Source organism: Oncorhynchus clarkii, chromosome 3 (assembly GCF_045791955.1).
Source record: "Oncorhynchus clarkii lewisi isolate Uvic-CL-2024 chromosome 3, UVic_Ocla_1.0, whole genome shotgun sequence".
In the NCBI taxonomy this organism is placed as follows: Eukaryota; Metazoa; Chordata; class Actinopteri; order Salmoniformes; family Salmonidae; genus Oncorhynchus; species Oncorhynchus clarkii.
The window spans coordinates 52902616-52920808 of NC_092149.1; the positions used below are offsets into that span (position 1 = coordinate 52902616).

Below are 18193 nucleotides of genomic sequence, written 5' to 3' on the forward strand. Positions count from 1 at the left end.
TGGCAATTTGATGGCACAGAAATACAGTGACGATATCCTTTGGCCCATTGTGAGGCCCATTTTTGTAAGGTATCTTTGACCACATTCCCAGTCATGTGAAATCCATAGATTAGGACCTAATTAATGTATTTCAATTGACTGATTTCCTCATATGAATTGTAACTCAGTACAATCTTTGAAATTGTTGCATGTTGCGTTTATATTTTAGGGAGGTATATCTTTGTGTGACATACAATTAACCAACCAATCGATGTACATGCAACAACATAGATATTAAAACAAACAATTCTGAAAATCACCTGGCAGTAGAGCACTCTAGGAAATATGATACATTGTTCTATGTAGAATCCTTCTTGCCTTCCAAAGTATTATCAAAGAACCCTTTCCTGGTTCTTAGGATATTAAAGGTTCTCGGTAGAACCCTTTGCCTTACAAAGAACCCTCGTCTTCCAAAAAGGAATTTCCAGATCAAACCGGTTCTTGGTAGAACCCTATCCCTCCGCAAAGAACCTTTTTGGAACCATTTTTTCTAAGAGTGTAGCTGCCCTCTGTTGGTCACTATTGGACTTGGCACTTAAAAAAATAGATGTATTCTCACATACTGTACACTGGATAGTTGCAGTGAAATGTGTTGTTTTACAGGGTCACACATAGTAATACGGTGCCCCTGGAGATAGGGTTAATTGCCTTGCTCAAGGGCACATTGGCAGATGTGTAATCTTTTGGTTATTGGCCCAACGCTCTAACCACTAGGCTACCTGTCGTCCCATTTTCATGTTGCACTTTATTCTGCACCAATAAACTCTTTCAATGATAAGTGTGAAACAGCAAACAAACATGATTGCATTTTCATTATTGCATGGTAAAAAATGTGTGATTGCATATTGTGGGAAAATAAGAGGTTTATATCTTCCAGATACAGCGCAGAAAGATGTTGATATGTATCTGTGTGCTATGTATGTGCAATGAAAGCAGATCTTTGCTGTAGGCTACAGTACACAGTGGCAATACCCTACTGTACATATATTAGAATCATTCAAATAACACTAAAGTTTACTAAAGTAATAAGGCCTAGTGCATAGTCATAAGAATAGCTCACCTCGTGATATTTTTTTGGCAAAGAGCATGTGTTGACATATTTTTATATTTTCCTATAAACTATCTGTCAGAGACCAGTAAGTGTTCACCACAATTTGGGCAAAACACATTTCACACCAACACTGAGGGCTGAAATGTTGGGTTCTGATTAATTTAGCTAGCTATGCCTAACAGTGTGAGAAAACACTTATCAGCGAAGGTCACAGTAAAATCAACACATTTTTCTGCCACTTAACTTTGTTTTATCGGATTACTTTTTATATGCACAACATTGCAGACGTGTAGGCAGCAAGAAGAACCCTCAATTTGCTAAACCACCTAGCACGAATTTAGTACCTCAAAGTTGATTGGTCAGAGTCCAGCAAGGCGGAAGTCTCACAGGCGCGGGGGATTCCCCGAGGGAAGTTCCCAACGCGTTATAAAACATGTAAAATGTACATTTGTTCGAAATACACCATATCCTCTCCCACACGTCGTACATATAGGCCACTCGAAGAATAAGAAGCTGTCGCAGTATCAAAACAATAGTTTGGCAATTTTCGAATGAAGGTAAGATACTGCCATTATAGGCTACAATCAGATACCAAAGTTGAGGGCGAACTGAACTAGGCTATAGCTGATTATATCTAACTAACTCGACTTGCTAACTATTGACATTCAATACGAAACAGAGCTGTACCAATTTTGTACTCTTACTTATGAATATCAACGTTCTATGTAGCCAGTTCGTGCTTGATAGAATGTTGCTAGAAATGTAGAACTAGTTGGCTGCTTCAGGCTACGGCGTAATCGTCATCATGTAGCCAGCAGATTTGGCCCGCTTGTTTACAGCTGCACTAGGGTCGGACAGGTTTCCTGTTTCGATTACAACACAGTGGAGCTGCCGCGAGATATGGCTCAGAAAATATACTTCAATCCAGGGATGAGAAATGTCGTTCAATTTTCTAAATGGAACAGGTGGGATAATTTGGGGTACAACGCATTTCTCATCCCTGGATTGAGGTACATTTTCCAAGCCATATCTCACACTTTGGTGTTTTAAGCTACACAGGAAGACTTTCTGGGTCAGAGCTACTGGCTGCATATCGTGCTACTTGGTCTGCAACCAGTGACATACAATGACTGTTTTAAACCTGTGTTTTAAATAAATTACTAGATAGAGAATGGGATTAGCTGTTTAATCAAATATATTACCATGCTCATTATTCATTGTAAATTCAAAGTAAAAAAAAACTCGGGAAAAACAATACCCGACCGAAAAGCATTAGGTGTCAAATATTCACATTTTAGGTCAGGGGTATTTAACCGGCGGTCTGCCATAAACAAATATACAGTGCATTTGGAAATATTCAGATCCCTTGACTATTTCCCACATTTTGTTATGTTACAGCCGTATTCTAAAATGGAATCAAAAAAAAATCCTCAATCATACATACTATACCCCTCAATCATACATACTATAATGACAAAGCAAAAACAGATTTAAAAAATAAATAAATAAACATATCACATTTAGATCGGTATTCAGACCCTTTACTCCGTACTTTGTTGAAGCAGCGATTACAGCCTCGAGTCTTCTTGGGTATGACGCTACAAGCGTTGCACACCTGTATTTGGGTAGTTTCTCTACAGACAGACAATTCCTTGAACCTCATGGCTTGGTATGCTCTGACATGCACTCTCAACTGTGGGACCTTATATAGACAGGTGTGTGCGGTTCTAAATAATGTCCAATCAAATTTACCACAGGTGGACTCCAATCAAGTTGTAGAAACATCTCAAGGATGATCAACGGAAACAGGATGCACCTGAGCTCAATTTTGAGTCTCATAGCAAAGGGTCTGAATACTTATGTAAATCAGGTATTTCTGTTTTATTTGAAATACATTTGCAAAAATTCCTAAACCAGTTTTTGCTTAGTTATTATTATGTGTAGTAGACTGCTGAGGATTAAAAAAAAATGTTTTAAATCCATTTTAGAATAAAGGTGTAACACCAAAATGCGTAAAAAGTCAAGGGGTCTGAATACTTTCCAAAGGCACTACATACATACAGTACCAGTCATGTTTGGACACACCTACTCATACCAGTATTTTTCTTTATTTTTACAATTGTCTAATAATAGTGAAGACATCAAAACTATGAAATAACATATATGGAATCATGTAGTAACCAAAAAAGTGTTAAACATATCAACATTTATTTTAGATTTGAGATTCTTCAAAGTTGCCACCCTTTGCCTGGATGACAGCTTTGCACACTTTTGGCATTCTCTCAACCAGCTTCATGTGGTAGTCACCTGGAATGCATTTCAATTAACAGGTGTGGCTTGTTAAAAGTTAATTTGTGGATTTTCTTCTTAATGCGTTTGAGCTAATCGGTTGTGTTGTGGCAAGGTAGGGGTGGTATACATAAGAGAGCGCTATTTGGTAAATACCAAGTCCATATTATGGCAACAGCCTAGTGGTTAGAGAGTTGGACTAGTAACCGGAAGGTTGCAAGTTCAAACCCCTGAGCTGACAAGGTACAAATCTGTCGTTCTGCCCCTGAACAGGCAGTTAACCCACTGTTCCTAGGCCGTCATTGAAAAATAAGAATTTGTTCTTAACTGACTTGCCTAGTTAAATAAAGGTCAAATAAAAATAAAATAAAAAATAAGCAAAGAGAAACAACAGTCCATTATTACTTTAAGATATGAAGGGCAGTCAATCCGTAAAATGTCAAGAACTTTGAAAGTGCAGTCGCATAAACCATCAAGTGCTATGATGAAACTGGCTCTCCTCAGGACCGCCACAGGAAAAGAAGACCCAGAGTTAGCTCTGCTGCAGAGAATAAGTTCATTAGAGTTACCAGCCTTAGAAATTGCAGCCCAAATAAATGCTTCACAGACTTTAAGTAACTGACACATGTCAACATCAACTGCCGAGAGGAGACTGCGTGAATCAGGCCTTCGTGGTTGAATTGCTGCAAAGAAACCACTACCAATAAGAAGAATAGACTTGATTGGGCCAAGAAACACGAGCAACTGACATTACACCAGTGGAAATCTGTCCTTTGGTCTGATGTGTCCAAATTTGAGATTTTTGGTTCCAACCGCCGTGTCTTTGTGAGACGTAGAGTAGGTGAATGGATGATCTCTATATGTGTGGTTCCCACCGTGAAGCATGGAGGTGTGACGGTATGGGGGTGCTTTGCTGGTGACACTGTCTGTGGTTTATTTAGAATTCAAGGCACACTTAACCAGTATGGCTACCACAGCATTCTGCATCGATATGCCTTCCCATCTTGTTTGTGTTTAGTGGGACAATCATTTGTTTTTCAACAGGACAATGACCCAACACACCTCCAGGCTGTGTAAGGGTTATTTGACCAAAAGGAGAGTGATGGAGTGCTGCATCAGATGACCTGGCCTCCACAATCACCCGACCTCAACCAAATTGAGATGGTTTGGTATGAGTTGGACCGCAGAGTGAAGGAAAAGTGGCCAACAAGTGCTCAGCATATGTGGGAACTCCTTCAAGGCTGTTGGAAAAGCATTCAAGGTGAAGCTGGTTGAGAGAATGCCAAGTGTGTGCAAAGCTGACATCAAGGCAAAGGGTGGCTACTTTGAAGAATCTCAAATATATTTTGATTTGTTTAACACTTTTTCTCGTTACTACATGATTCCATATGTGTTATATCATAGTTTTGATGTCTTCACTCTTATTCTACAATGTAGAAAATAGTAAAATAAAGAAAAATGCTTGAATTAGTAGGTGTGTCCAAACGTTTGACTGGTACTGTGTGTGTATATATAGATGTATACTGAACAAAAATATAAATACAACATGTAAAGTGTTGGTCCCATGGTTCATGAGCTGAAATAAAATATCCCAGAAATGTTCCATATGCACAAAAAGGTTATTACTCTCACATTTTGTGCACACATTTGTTTACACCCTTGTTAGTGACATTTCTCCTTTGCCAAAATAATCCATCTACCTGACAGGTGTGGCATATCAACAAGCTGTTTAAACAGCATGATTATTACACAGGTGCACCTTGTGCTGTGGACAATAAAAGGCCACTAAAATGTCGCAAGTTTTGAGGGAGCGTGCAATTGACTTGCTAACTGCAGGAATGTCCACCAGAGCTGTTGCCAGATAATTTAATGTTAATTTTTCTACCTTGAGTTGCCTCCACTATTGTTTTAGAGAATATGACAGTACGTCCAACTGGCCTCACAACCACAGACCACATGTATGACATCGTGTGGGCGAGCGGTTTGCTGTGGTGGTGGTGGCGTTATGGTATGGGCTGGCATAAGCTACTAACACAATTGCATTTTATCGATGGCAATTTGAATGCACAAAAATGCTGTGACGAGATCCTGGGGCCCATTGTGAGGCCCTTTTTTTTTTTTTTTTTAAGATATCTGTGACCAACAGACCAACTGGGAATACAGCATATCTGTATTCCCAGTCGTGTAAAATCCATAGATTAGGGCCTAATGCAATCATTTAAATTGACAGATTTTTCCTTATAAACTGTAACTCTCAGTAAAATCTTAGAAATTATTGCATTTTATATTTTGTGTGTGTGTATGTATTGGAGATCAACCGATTATGATTTTTCGACGCCGATACCGATTATTGGGGGACCAAAAAAAAGTTGATACCGAATAATTGACCGATTTTAATTTTAGTTTTGTTTTTTGTAATAATGACAATTACAACAATACTGAATGAACACTTATTTTAACTTAATATAATACATCACTAAAATCAATTTAGCCTCAAATAAATATTGAAACATGTTCAATTTGGTTTAAATAATGCAAAAACAAAGTGTTGGAGAATAAAGTAAAAGTGCAATATGTGCCATGTAAGAAAACGTTTAAGTTCCTTGCTCAGAACATGAGAACATATGAAAGCTGCTGGTTCCTTTTAACATGAGTCTTCAATATTCCCAGGTAAGAAGTTTTAGGTTGTAGTTATTATAGGAATTACAGGACTATTTCTCTCTACCATTTGTATTTCATTAACCTTTAACTATTGGATGTTCTTATAGGCACTTTAGTATTGCCAGTGTAACAGTATAGCTTCCGTCCCTCTCCTCGCTCCTACCTGGGCTCGAACCAGGAACACAACGACAACAGCCACCCTCGAAGCGGCGTTACCCATCGCTCCACAAAATCCGCGGCCCTTGCAGACTCCAAGTCTCATAGCGAGTGACGTTTGAAACACTATTAGTGCGCACCCCGCTAACTAGCTAGCCATTTCACATCGGTTACACGAGCCTAATCTCAGGAGTTGATAGGCTTGAAGTCATTAACAGCGCAACGCTTGAAGCACAGCGACGAGCTGCTGGCAAAACGCACAAAAGTTCTGTTTGAATGAATGCTTACGAGCCTGCTGCTGCCTACCATCGCTCAGTCAGACTGCTCTATCAAATCATAGAAATACGAGCCTTAGGTCATTAATATGGTTGAATCCGGAAAGTATCATTTTGAAAACAAGACGTTTATTCTTTCAGTGAAATACGGAACCGCTCCGTATTTTATCTAACGGGTGGCATCCATAAGTCTAAATATTCCTGTTACATTGCACAACCTTCAATGTTATGTCATAATTACGTAAAATTCTGGCAAATTAGGCGGCCCACGCTGTTGCATATACACTGACTGCGTGCAATAAACGCAAGAGAAGTGACACAATTTCACCTGGTTAATATTGCCTGCTAACCTGTATTTCTTTTAGCTAAATATGCAGGTTTAAAAATATATACTTCTGTGCATTGATGTTTATAGTTAGGTACACATTGGAGCAACGATACGCACCGCATCGATTATATGCAACGCAGGACACGCTAGATAAACTAGTAATATCATCAACCATGTGTAGTTAACTAGTGATTATGATTGATTGATTATTTTTTATAAGATAAGTTTAATGCTAGCTAGCAACTTACCTTGGCTTACTGCATTCGCGTAACAGGCAGGCTCCTCGTGGAGTGCAATGTAATCAGGTGGTTAGAGCGTTGGACTAGTTAACTGTAAGGTTGCAAGATTGAATCCCCCGAGCTGACAAGGTAAAAATCTGTCGTTCTGCCTCTGAATGAGGCAGTTAACCCACCGTTCCTAGGCCGTCATTGAAAATAAGAATGTGTTCTTAACTCACTTTCCCATTTTAAATAAAGGTGTTACATTTATTTAATTTTTTGGGCCAAATCGGTGTCCAAAAATACCGATTTCCAATTGTTATGAAAACTTGAAATCGTCCCTAATTAATCGGCCATTCTGATTAATTGGTCGACCTTATATATATATTGTACTGTACTTCTGATCAAATTGAAGTTATTTTAAATGGACAAAATAATTTGCTTTTCTTTCAAAACAAGGAAATGTCTAAGTATGTATATATATATATATATATACTTAGACATTTCCTTGTTTTGAAAGAAAAGCAAATTATTTTGTCCATTTAAAATAACTTCAATTTGATCAGAAGTACAGTGTAGACATTAGTAAATTGTAAATGACTTTTGAAGCTGGAAACGCCTGATTTTTTTTTATTTTTATGGAATATGTACAGTTGAAGTCGGACGTTTACATAGTTAGGTTGGAGTCATTTAAACTAGTTTTTCAACCTCTCCACACATTTCTTGTTAAAACGTCTTTGGGCTGGGGGCAGTATTGAGTAGCTTGGATGAATAAGGTGCCCAGAGTAAACTGTCTGCTACTCAGGCCCAGTTGGTAATATATGCATAATATTAGTATATTTAGTATATTGTATATAGTATATTTGGATAGAAAACTTATTGTGGGAAGCTTGTGGAAGCATACCTGAAACATTTGGCCCAAGTTAAACAATTTAAACGCAATGCTACCAAATACTAATTGAGTGTATGTAAACTTCTGACCCACTGGGAATGTGATTTTTACTAGGATTAAATGTCAGGAATTGTGAAAAACTGAGTTTAACTGTATTTGGCTAAGGTGTATGTAAACTTCCGACTTCAACTGTACATAGATGTTCAGAGGCCCATTATCGGCAACCATCACTCCTGTGTTCCAATGACATGTTGTGTTAGCTAATCCAAGTTTATAATTTTAAAAGGCTAATTGATAATTAGAAAACCCCTTTGCAATTGTTAGCACAGCTGAAAACTGTTGTTCTGACTAAACTCTTTAAGGATCGGTCTCTTTTTTTCAATTTTCGTCTAAAATGAAATACCCAAATCTAACTGCCTGTAGCTCAGCCCCTGAAGCAAGGATATGCATTTTCTTGCTACCATTTGAAAGGAAACACTTTTTGAAGTTTGTGGAAATGTGAAAGGAGTGTAGGAGAATATAACGCATTAGATCTGGTAAAAGATAATACAAAGAAAACACTTTTTTTGTACCATCTTTGAAATGCAAGAGAAAGGCCATAATGTTTTATTCCAGCCCAAAATGCATTTTAGGTATTTACAAAGTTTTTTCTGATCCAATGAATCATTGCATTTCTGTTCAAAATGTTGTATCAAGACTGCCCAAATGTACCTAATTTGTTTATTAATAACTTCTCATGTTCAAAACAGTGCACTCTCCTCAATAGCATGGTGTACTTTCACTGTAATAGCTACTGTAAATTGAACAGTGCAGTTAGATTAACAAGAATTTAAGCTTTCTGCCAATTTAAAATATGTCTATGTCTTGGGAAATGTTCTTGTTACTTACAACCTCATGCTAATCGCATTAGCCAATGTTAGCTCAACCATCCCACAGGGGACCCACCAATCCTGAAACACCAGTCTCAACGTCAACATGGAAGAGGCGACTCTGGGATGCTGGCCTTCTAGGCAGAGTTCCTCTATCTGTTTTTTCCCTTCTTAATATTTTATTTTTACTGGCCAGTCTGAGATATGTCTTTTTCTTTGCAACTGCCTAGAAGGCCGGCATCCCGGTATCGCCTCTTCACTGTTGACGATGAGACTGGTGTTTTTGTGGATACTCTAATGTACTTGTCCTCTTGCTCAGTTGTGCACCGGGGCTTCCCACTCCTCTTTCTATTCTGGTTCGAGCCAGTTTGCGCTGTTCTGTGAAGGGAGTAGTACACAGCATTGTACGAGATCTTCAGTTTCTTGGAAATGTCTCGCATTGGAATAGCCATAATTTCTCCAAACAAGAATAGAGTGACAAGTTTCAGAAGTAAGTGTTTGATTCTGGCCATTTTGAGCCTGTAATCAACCCAGAAATGCTGATGCTCCAGACACTCAACTAGACTAAAGAAGGCCAGTCTTATTGGTTCTTTAATCAGACCAACAGTTTTCAGCTGTGCTAACATAATTGCAAAAGGGTTTTCTAATGATCAATTAGCCTTTTAAAATGATAAACTTGGATTAGCTAACACAACGTGCCATTGGAGCAGAGGAGTGATGGTTGCTGATAATGGGCCTCTGTACGCCTATGTAGATATTCCATAAAAATTCTGCCATTTCCAACTACAATAGTAATTTACAACATTAACAATGTCTACACTGTATTTCTGATCAATTTGATGTTATTTTAATGTTCAAAAAATGTGATTTTCTTTCAAAAACAAGGACATTTCTAGAGTAACTCCAAACTTTTGAACGGTAGTGTATATGATACATTTGGAAAGTATTCAGACCCCTTGACTTTTTCCACATTTTGTTACATTACAGCCTTATTCTACAATGGATTAAATTGTTTTTTTTTCTCCCATCAATCTACACACAATATTTTTGCTAATTTATTACAAATAAAAAAACGATAACTTACCTAAATAAGGTTTTAGACCATTTGCTTTTAGAATCGAAATTGAGCTCAGGTGCATCCTGTTTCCATTGATCATCCTTGAGATGTTTCTACAACTTCGTTGGAGTCCACCTGTGGTAAATTCAATTGATTGGGCATGATTTGGAAAGGGACACACCTTTCTATATAAGTTCCCACAGTTGACAGTGCATGACGTCGAAGGAATTGTCCTTAGCGCTCCAAGACAGGTTTGTTGAGGCACAGATCTGGGGAAGGGTAATAAAAAATGACTTCCGCATTGAAGGTTCCCAATAAGACAAGTTCCCAAGTGGCCTCTTATTATTATTATTATTATTATTATTATTATTATTATTATTGAATGAAAAAAGTTTGGAACCACCAAGACTCTCCCTAGAGCTGTTCCCATGGCCAAATTGTGCAATCGGGGGAGAAGGACCTTGGTTAGGGATGTGACCAAGAACTCAATGGTCACTTTGCAGAGCTCCAGAGTTCCTCTGGGGTGATTGGAGAACCTTCCAGAAGGACAACCATCTCTGCAGCACTCCGCCAAACAGGCCTTTATGGTGGAGTGTCCAGACGGAAGCCACTCCTCAGTAAAATGCACATGACAGTCTCCACCTAAGGACTCTCAGACTATGACCAACAAGATTCTCTGGTGTGATGTAAGCAAGATTGAACTCTTTGGCCTGAATGCCAAGCGTCACGTCTGGAGGAAACCTGGCACCATCCCTACGGTGAAGCATGATGGTTTTTCAGTGGCAGGGACTGGGAGAGTAGTCAGCATCGAGGGAAAAATGAACAGAGCAAAGTACAGAGGTCCTTGATGAAAACCTGCTCCAGAATGCTTGGGACCTCAGACTGGTGTGAAGGTTCACCTTCATAGGCCTTGAAAAACGACTCTCAAATAGGCTACTGGTTTGGCAAGTGCCACTGGCTGCTGGTAAGCTTTCTTGACTTGGACATAGATTTTTGTCAGCACATGGCTAACCTTTGTTTAACTCTTCCGAATATAATGTGTGGAAGTCAAAATAATGAAAAACTATATTCCAAATCTATTTATTTTAAAATGTTGATTACTTCTCCTTGCCATTATCATTCACCTGATGCTAAGACCTTTTATTTAATTTATTTTTTACCCCTAACGTATGTTGGGGGACCCTGGGTCGCCGGTTTGCCTGGGAGGGGCTCCCTGGGCAAGAAAAGGTTGAAGACCCCTGGTTTAGGTCATTGGCAATTGACTTTATTGTATTAGTATCTTAATGTATTGATCATGTCATAATGCAATTGTATTGATAGAGATACAGTAGGTTATTTGGTATTAGTCATTAGCTATTATAATAACAACATTGAGGTACATTTGCCCCAAATATTGTACATTTCATTATAATTTATGAAACCTATTATTTAGTACAGTTGTTGCAGCCATTGGTCATGTATGAACCAAAGAATCATTGATTAGTAATGAATGATGCCATTCAATAATGTCAACTAATTTATTGGTTTAAAAATATATATATAATATTCAATATTACATTAGTGTCAATAGTTGTCGTCAATTTATTTAAGTGATGTTCTTATTATCATGAGTACTAAAACATTTATTTCTTTAGTAGATATTTTGGCTGTTTTTGCTTTCTCATCAAGAGGCTATTTCTACACAGGGCACTTATGATCATCCTGAAATGTTTACCGTACCTTTCTAAAATTAGCAAGTCCAGGCGTAAAAGAGAAGTAAGCACTGGCCCCAGTTTCATGATTAGCGAGGAGGACTTCGTTTTTACAGCAAATCATGTGATAATGTGCTTTAATGCTGCATTGTGCCCCTAAACATTGGTTGTGTGATATGTTGCCACAGGGCCCATGACTGCCGTGTCAGTAATGATCGTGGAGCGCACGGCATGGAGAGGAATATTGGAGACCAGCTCAACAAGGCATTTGAAGCTTACCGCCAGGCCTCTATCGAGCGAGACAGCGCCAAAAGGGAACTACAGAAGACGGTATTATACCTAAATCATTGCGATAGAAAACAAACTCTTCTAATTTACCTATGAGACTTCAACCTATGAGACTTCCATCCAGTGCGATGCCTTCTATACAGTGCTTTGATATAATTAAGTGCTGTAGCATGGTAATTGCAGTCATTTACAATAGAGGCTACAAAAGGCTACCTACCTAGTAAGTGATGACATTTGATATGTAATGGAAGGTTAACTTTTGCAGAATGAATATTATCAACGGCACACTCAGAAACTTCAGAAACAGATAGAAGACCAGCAGCAGTTGATTTCAAAACTCAAAGTTCAGTTGATAGCAGCAACTAAGCAACCTTCAGGTAAATGACAATCATAATTGTTTTCTTAAAACTATTGTTTGCATGATTACATATTCTGACATATTCTATACCATACCGTTGAACTATAGTGGAAGAAACAGTTCAACTGTAGTCTATATTGGGCGTGTGCATGCATTCTGTTACATTTTCGGTTCCCCTGGAGATAAATTGTGCTGTAAGAAATATTATTGCTGTTTCAGGACATTGTACACTTCCCATCTCAAATGAGACTTCCCGTGTTGACTGTGGTTGGGCTGCTACATTATCTATTTTTTGTATCTTATTTGATTGTTAGGAGAGGTGAAAGGTGAGGATGTTCCTAGAAAACAGGAAGAGGAAACCCTGTCTTCTTCCAACCATCTCTTTGACAACCCAAGCAGCTCCTTCCGGAAGATTCATTACTTGGTAACCATGTTTAACACAATTAGTAATACAATCCACATTAGAGGATCATTAGATATTGTTTATTCATGTTTACAAATATGATGCAGGCAGGCAAAATGCAAGGATGTGATAGGGTCAGAGTGCGATTTATATTGTGACATTTGGGGTGTCGCCATTTTTTTCACGGGACCTACTATGTGTGAAAGAATAAGTAAATATAGAAAAGACGTCATTTAACGGTAAAAATAATGTATTCCCTTTTAATTGTCATGAACACAACCAGTCATGATATTTTCATCTTATTGTCAAACAAATCACTTCTAAAAGTAGGCTACTTGCACATGTTTATCCACTCCAAAATAATTCCAGCATCCAAACATGTTGTGTGCACTGTGCCATTTGATGAATGAAAAGCGACGTCTGTTACAAAACAACAAAAAGTGTAATGACATTTGCCGATTTGTCGTTTGGTCTACACTCTTGTAGCCTGAATATATTGAATCATCTTGCTGACAGAAGGGCCTTTTTTGTAGAAAGAAAAGGGACACCTGAAAAGGGACATGGGGGGGGGGGGAATGTTTAAATAATGACATGGGGGTGTTTGTTTAATTTGAAATAAGCTTTTATTTTAATATTTGCTACTGTAGCAGTAAAAATAGCATTTTAAATAAATAGGATAATGGTTAAATGAGCATTATTTAGAGACCCCCCCCCCAAAAAAAAGTTTGACTTTGTTGCGTTTAGGGGGCTGCATGTCTCATTCAGGGATTCACGCTCTGGATAGGGTGCGAACATGGCATCCCCGGTTGCTGCCTAATAATTATTTTGTTTTTGTTTTCTCTCAAATGAGCTCAATATCCTACCTTTTTTTTAAAAGAGAGCACACATACAGCCACACACACAAACATACGGTGTTCACAAATTTTACATTGCTTATATATATGCTGTTTCTGCAGGGCCTGGGAGCAGTAGCAGAGCTCATGCCAATGCACAATACAACAGCTCCACTTCCTGTGACATAGGTCATCTTTCATCTTGTTGCTTCACTCTAATAAAGGTCGCAAGTTCAAATTTTTAGCTGAATAACAAATTCACTGAACCTGTTTGACTAATGCAAATTTTCCCCCCTTAATCAAAAAAACAAACAAACATGTGTTTTGGAGAAAATATGAATTTGTAATTTTCTAACATAATCAAAACTCATTATCATGTATAATTTTAAAAGAATGGATACACACATACAGTCTTTCATCAACAGGTGGCGCTAGAGGATAACATCACCAAACCTCGGGGTCTGAGGCCGTTATAAGCCACCAGCTTTATTGTTGAGAAATAATTCCCTAATCGATCACAAGGCAGCAACCATTTTAGTAGATTCATTAGCAATAATGAATAGATCATTTTCAGTTTGAATGGTGGATATTCTCTTGCCATGTAAGTCCTCAATGCCATGTGTGTCTGTTTTTCAGAAAGGGAACATGGAAACTGCAATGATTGTGTCACCTTCACCACACACAGCACCTGTAAACAGCAGTTTTGAGAAGTATGTGCCTTAGTCACCGGTATCTTAACTGCTTTTCAGACAAAAATGAAGTATTCTTACTTACGTATTTATTTGTCTCTCAGAAAAGATGTTTTTGAGGCGTTTCAAGCTCTTCAGGGGAAATTCCAGCAGATGCAGACATTAACCCGGAGACAAAAAGATCACCTGAAAAAAATCTACAAAGGAAATTACATGGCAAATGGTAATATTAGTCCGCACAATAGTCATTTTAGATTCTAGAAATTGCTTATTATTCCAGCACTGTTGAAAGGCACCCATTGCCTGAACTTATGCCCAGCTTGACTCTAATTTAATTACAATAGAGAAAATATGTTGACTTACAATTGCTTTGGATATGTCAACACTGTATTAGTAATTATATATTGTAGCTTTAGCTTGATTCCTGTACACAATTAGATAGCAACACATTAAGCTGAACCGTACATTAATGCCTATTGACCCATGGCCCGCCCACCCACCTACCTGTGTAGAAATAGAATAAGCAGATAAACATGTTTCATTATTCCACAGACACATGCTGTGAGGTAGCACTGGTTAGTTGAATGAAAAACAAGTTGGAATGAAATAAAAAAAGGCTCCTATTATACTTATTGTGTGAAATTAGAAGATTAAATTAAACAGGGAAAAGGTTCTCGACATTATTCATTATTACCTGATTATTCATCATTACTTGAACTAATCGCTACTCAATAGTGTAAGTTAATATCTCAATGTTGCAAGTGACTGTCGATTATGTTACATAAACAGTATGATAAAAGCCTTGTGTTTGCCATTCGACAGAGCAGCAGTTCTCCATGCCCATTCAGTGTACAGACGTGACTGCGGAGCAGGCGGAAAGGCCCTTCCCCTCAGCCTTAAGGCCAGGGGTCATCCTCCAGCACCCGCCCACATCCCTGGCATCCCGTGGTGCCAGCCAAGAGGACAGAGACCTAGTGGACTCCCTCACCAGACTCAGCGTCAAGTTCCCCCCCTCCACAGACAGTGAATACGAGTTCCTGAACAGCGCTCCAGAGAAACACTTTGACCTGTCTATGCCAAGGCAACGGGCAGCAGTCAGCAGTATCCCTGCCGTCATAGAGGAATCGTCTATGGAGCTGGCCATTCCATTCCTGTATCCTACGTCTCCCTCTCACCCCACCTCCCCCTCCACCTCACTCTCACACGAGAGTGTGCGTGGACCCCTGCAGGTGAGATTTGTGGGAAATGCTATTTCCTTTATTTGCAGCAGGTAAATGTAGGAAATTCACAACACCTGATTTGTTCTGGAAAATGAATGGGAGAGAGAGCGAGAGCATATAAGTAGTGAAAGACAACCTAGCACATCGATGAAAGTTGTTGATCACAATAAAACGCTAATTTTTCTCTGATTACCGAGTTGAGAGCGCCAAACTTCTTGATGCACCCATCCCGTTAGCGGGATCATTATCGTCAACATCCGCTGAATTGCAGAGCGCCAAATTCAAATTAAATTACTAAAAATATTTAATTTTCATGAAATCACAAGTGCAATATAGCAAAACAGTTTAGCTTGTTGTTAATCCACCTGGCGTGTCAGATTTCAAAAAAGCTTTTTGGCGAAAGCATACCAAGCGTTTATGTAAGGACATCTCTCTCAGTAGAGAAAACATTACAAACAGCTAGCAGCCAAGTAGATTGGTCACGAAAATCAGAAAAGCAATAAAAATGAATTGCTTACCTTTGATGATCTTCGGATGTTTGCACTCACGAGACTCCCAGTTACACAATAAATGTTCCTTCTGTTCCATAAAGATTATTTTTATATCCAAAATACCTCCATTTGGTTGGCGCGTCACGTTCAGAAATCCACAGGCTCGAGCGGTCACGACATCGCAGACGAAAATTCCAAATAGTATCCGTAAAGTTCGTAGAAACATGTCAAAGTTTTTTATAATCAATCCTCAGGTTGTTTTTGCAATATATAATAGATAATATTTCAACCGGGACTGTAGCTTCTTCAATAGGAGAGAGAGAAATGTCTGCTCCAAGCTGTTGCGCATGCAAAACGCTGCTGGCACCCAGCCATACAATGACGCGATGTGATCATTCTTGCTCATTTTTCAAAATAAAAGCCTGAAACTATGTCTAAAGACTGTTCACACCATGGGGAAGCCATAGGAAAAGGAATCTGGATGATATCCCTTTAAATGGAGCGAAGGCAGGCAATGGAACAGAGAGCTTTCAGGAAAAACAGCACTTCCGGGTTGGATTTTCCTCAGGTTTTCGCCTGCAATATCAGTTCTGTTATACTCACAGACAATATTTCGACAGTTTTGGAAACTTTAGTGTGTTTTCTATCATAATCTGACAATTATATGCATATTCTAGATTCTGGGCCTGAGAAATAGGCAGTTTCATTTGGGTACGTTTTTCATCCAAACGTCAAAATACTGCCCCCTACACTCAAGAGGTTAAAACTAACATGGAAATGCCATTTAATTGGTTAGATTCAGTAGATGTATACCTGCTAAAACAGAGGTGAGTTGAGATGTGATAGGCCTATGTGTACGACATTGCTTGTTGCATATTTGTTACAATGTGTCTACCTTACTATTTGTCATTGACATAAAATAAGCAATTCGAGAAGTAACAAATTATCATAAAACACACCAATTGTTTTGGATGATAATGCTTTTTTTCCCCCCATGCAGTAGTGTAGTTGGTTATATAAGTCCATGTTGATGTCAGAACCAAGGTAACATATATTTTATGACTACCATTATCAGTGCAACTGCACCCTTGTGAGGTTGTGTATGCACAATTATATCTATTGATTTATTACATATTTTGATAATACACAGCAATTGGCCTCCCAGATTTCTTTGCTCATCTGAGTCCCATATTGCTGGATGTGTACCTCAAATTGATCTTTAGCTGTCATGTATTCTTTGCTTAACCAGGCTTTTGGTTAAAAATCACACGGAAGAAATGCACCTTTGTTCGGACAAGTATCTGGGTTGTGATTAACACCTACACCGATGGTCGAACATTTCATTGTTTGGATTTCTCTGTTTCTAACTTAACAAACGTTGCCTCGGGCATTAACAATGCCAGGAACAAGTAACTACTCAACCCTACTGTAGCAAATCCACAGCATTACAATAGTACGTGTAGTGGGGCAGGAACTATAGATGTTGAGAAAGCGGGTTCAAGTGGGACACTGCTTTGCTTGTATTCCCCGGAGCAACAGATCTTTCCTCAGTGAAAGACCCAAGCACATGGCCAACTGTAAGTGGGTGAGTGTAAGCAATGCAAAGTGTATGAATAATGGAGTATAAGTGGTGTGTTTGTCCCTCCGTGTAGCCTCTGTGGAGCCCTGAGCTTTGTGATGCAGTAGCAGCAGCAGCACAGGCCGTGAGTGCGAAGCCACAACAACAGATCAACAACAGCCCTGATATCTGTGCCTACTGCAACGCGGAAGTTCCCCAAGACCATATGAAAAGCCACCTTTTCACTCATTGCCAGAGGGAGAGTGAAGCCAGCAATTGACACTAGCAGACAGTGGCTGCCCAATGAAACACCTCTAGGCTTAATTCATGGTTTATTCATGTCTTTGTTGCCACGCCATGAATTACACGCGCTGGGCTGGATGTCACATGACACTGCCGTTTGCAACGGGACTAGAATCCACTCTTGATCATATATTTAAATTGTAAGAGTTGAATGGTACATTTTACAGTCGTCGTCTTAAGATATTACTTTGAAATTGTACATCTCTAGACCAATGAAATGATATTGTACAGTATGTAGGTTTAAGTATAATAAAGCAATAATTTAATCTTGATTTTTCACTTGTATTATTTTGTTTGTCTTTATAAAACACAGGGACTTGGCATGGTGCAAGTATGTTGACATACAGTATCTACATGTAGGCCTACTGTACACGTCTCCCCCAAAGCAGTAAGAATTTGATACTGTATGTATTTTCAGGGAAACATTCAACTTTAATTCTCCACGTGGATCTGGAAATGCGTGTCGTGAAAATGATTGAAGTACTGAACAATATTTTTTGTAGTCATGTTATATATATATATAT

General features: G+C 38.7%; 1 protein-coding gene across 3 annotated transcripts; it reads left to right on the forward strand.

Moving 5' to 3' along the window:
* The first annotated feature begins 1472 nt into the window (after positions 1-1472).
* LOC139397538 (TRAF family member-associated NF-kappa-B activator-like) lies at positions 1473-17939 on the forward strand. 3 transcript variants are annotated; one of them, XM_071144189.1, is made up of 8 exons: positions 1473-1647; positions 11715-11856; positions 12080-12191; positions 12487-12596; positions 14045-14118; positions 14202-14320; positions 14920-15326; positions 17461-17939. In XM_071144189.1, exons 2-8 carry the CDS (start codon positions 11758-11760, stop codon positions 17644-17646), a joined length of 1107 nt encoding a protein of 368 aa, XP_071000290.1. In that variant the 5' UTR covers positions 1473-1647; positions 11715-11757; the 3' UTR covers positions 17647-17939. The 3 variants fall into 3 exon arrangements, with proteins under 3 accessions (XP_071000290.1, XP_071000291.1, XP_071000292.1); XM_071144190.1 differs by lacking the exon at positions 1473-1647 and adding an exon at positions 2848-2960; XM_071144191.1 differs by lacking the exon at positions 1473-1647 and adding an exon at positions 10204-11082.
* The last annotated feature ends 254 nt before the right edge of the window (positions 17940-18193 follow it).

Bases quoted from the DNA above. Each gene is read 5' to 3' on its own strand.
- LOC139397538 (XM_071144189.1), top strand. From the start codon at position 11,758: ATGGAGAGGAATATTGGAGACCAGCTCAACAAGGCATTTGAAGCTTAC. The intron at 12,192-12,486 runs GTAAATGACAAT...TTTGATTGTTAG, and splicing joins AGCAACTAAGCAACCTTCAG to GAGAGGTGAAAGGTGAGGAT. The intron at 14,321-14,919 runs GTAATATTAGTC...GCCATTCGACAG, and splicing joins AGGAAATTACATGGCAAATG to AGCAGCAGTTCTCCATGCCC.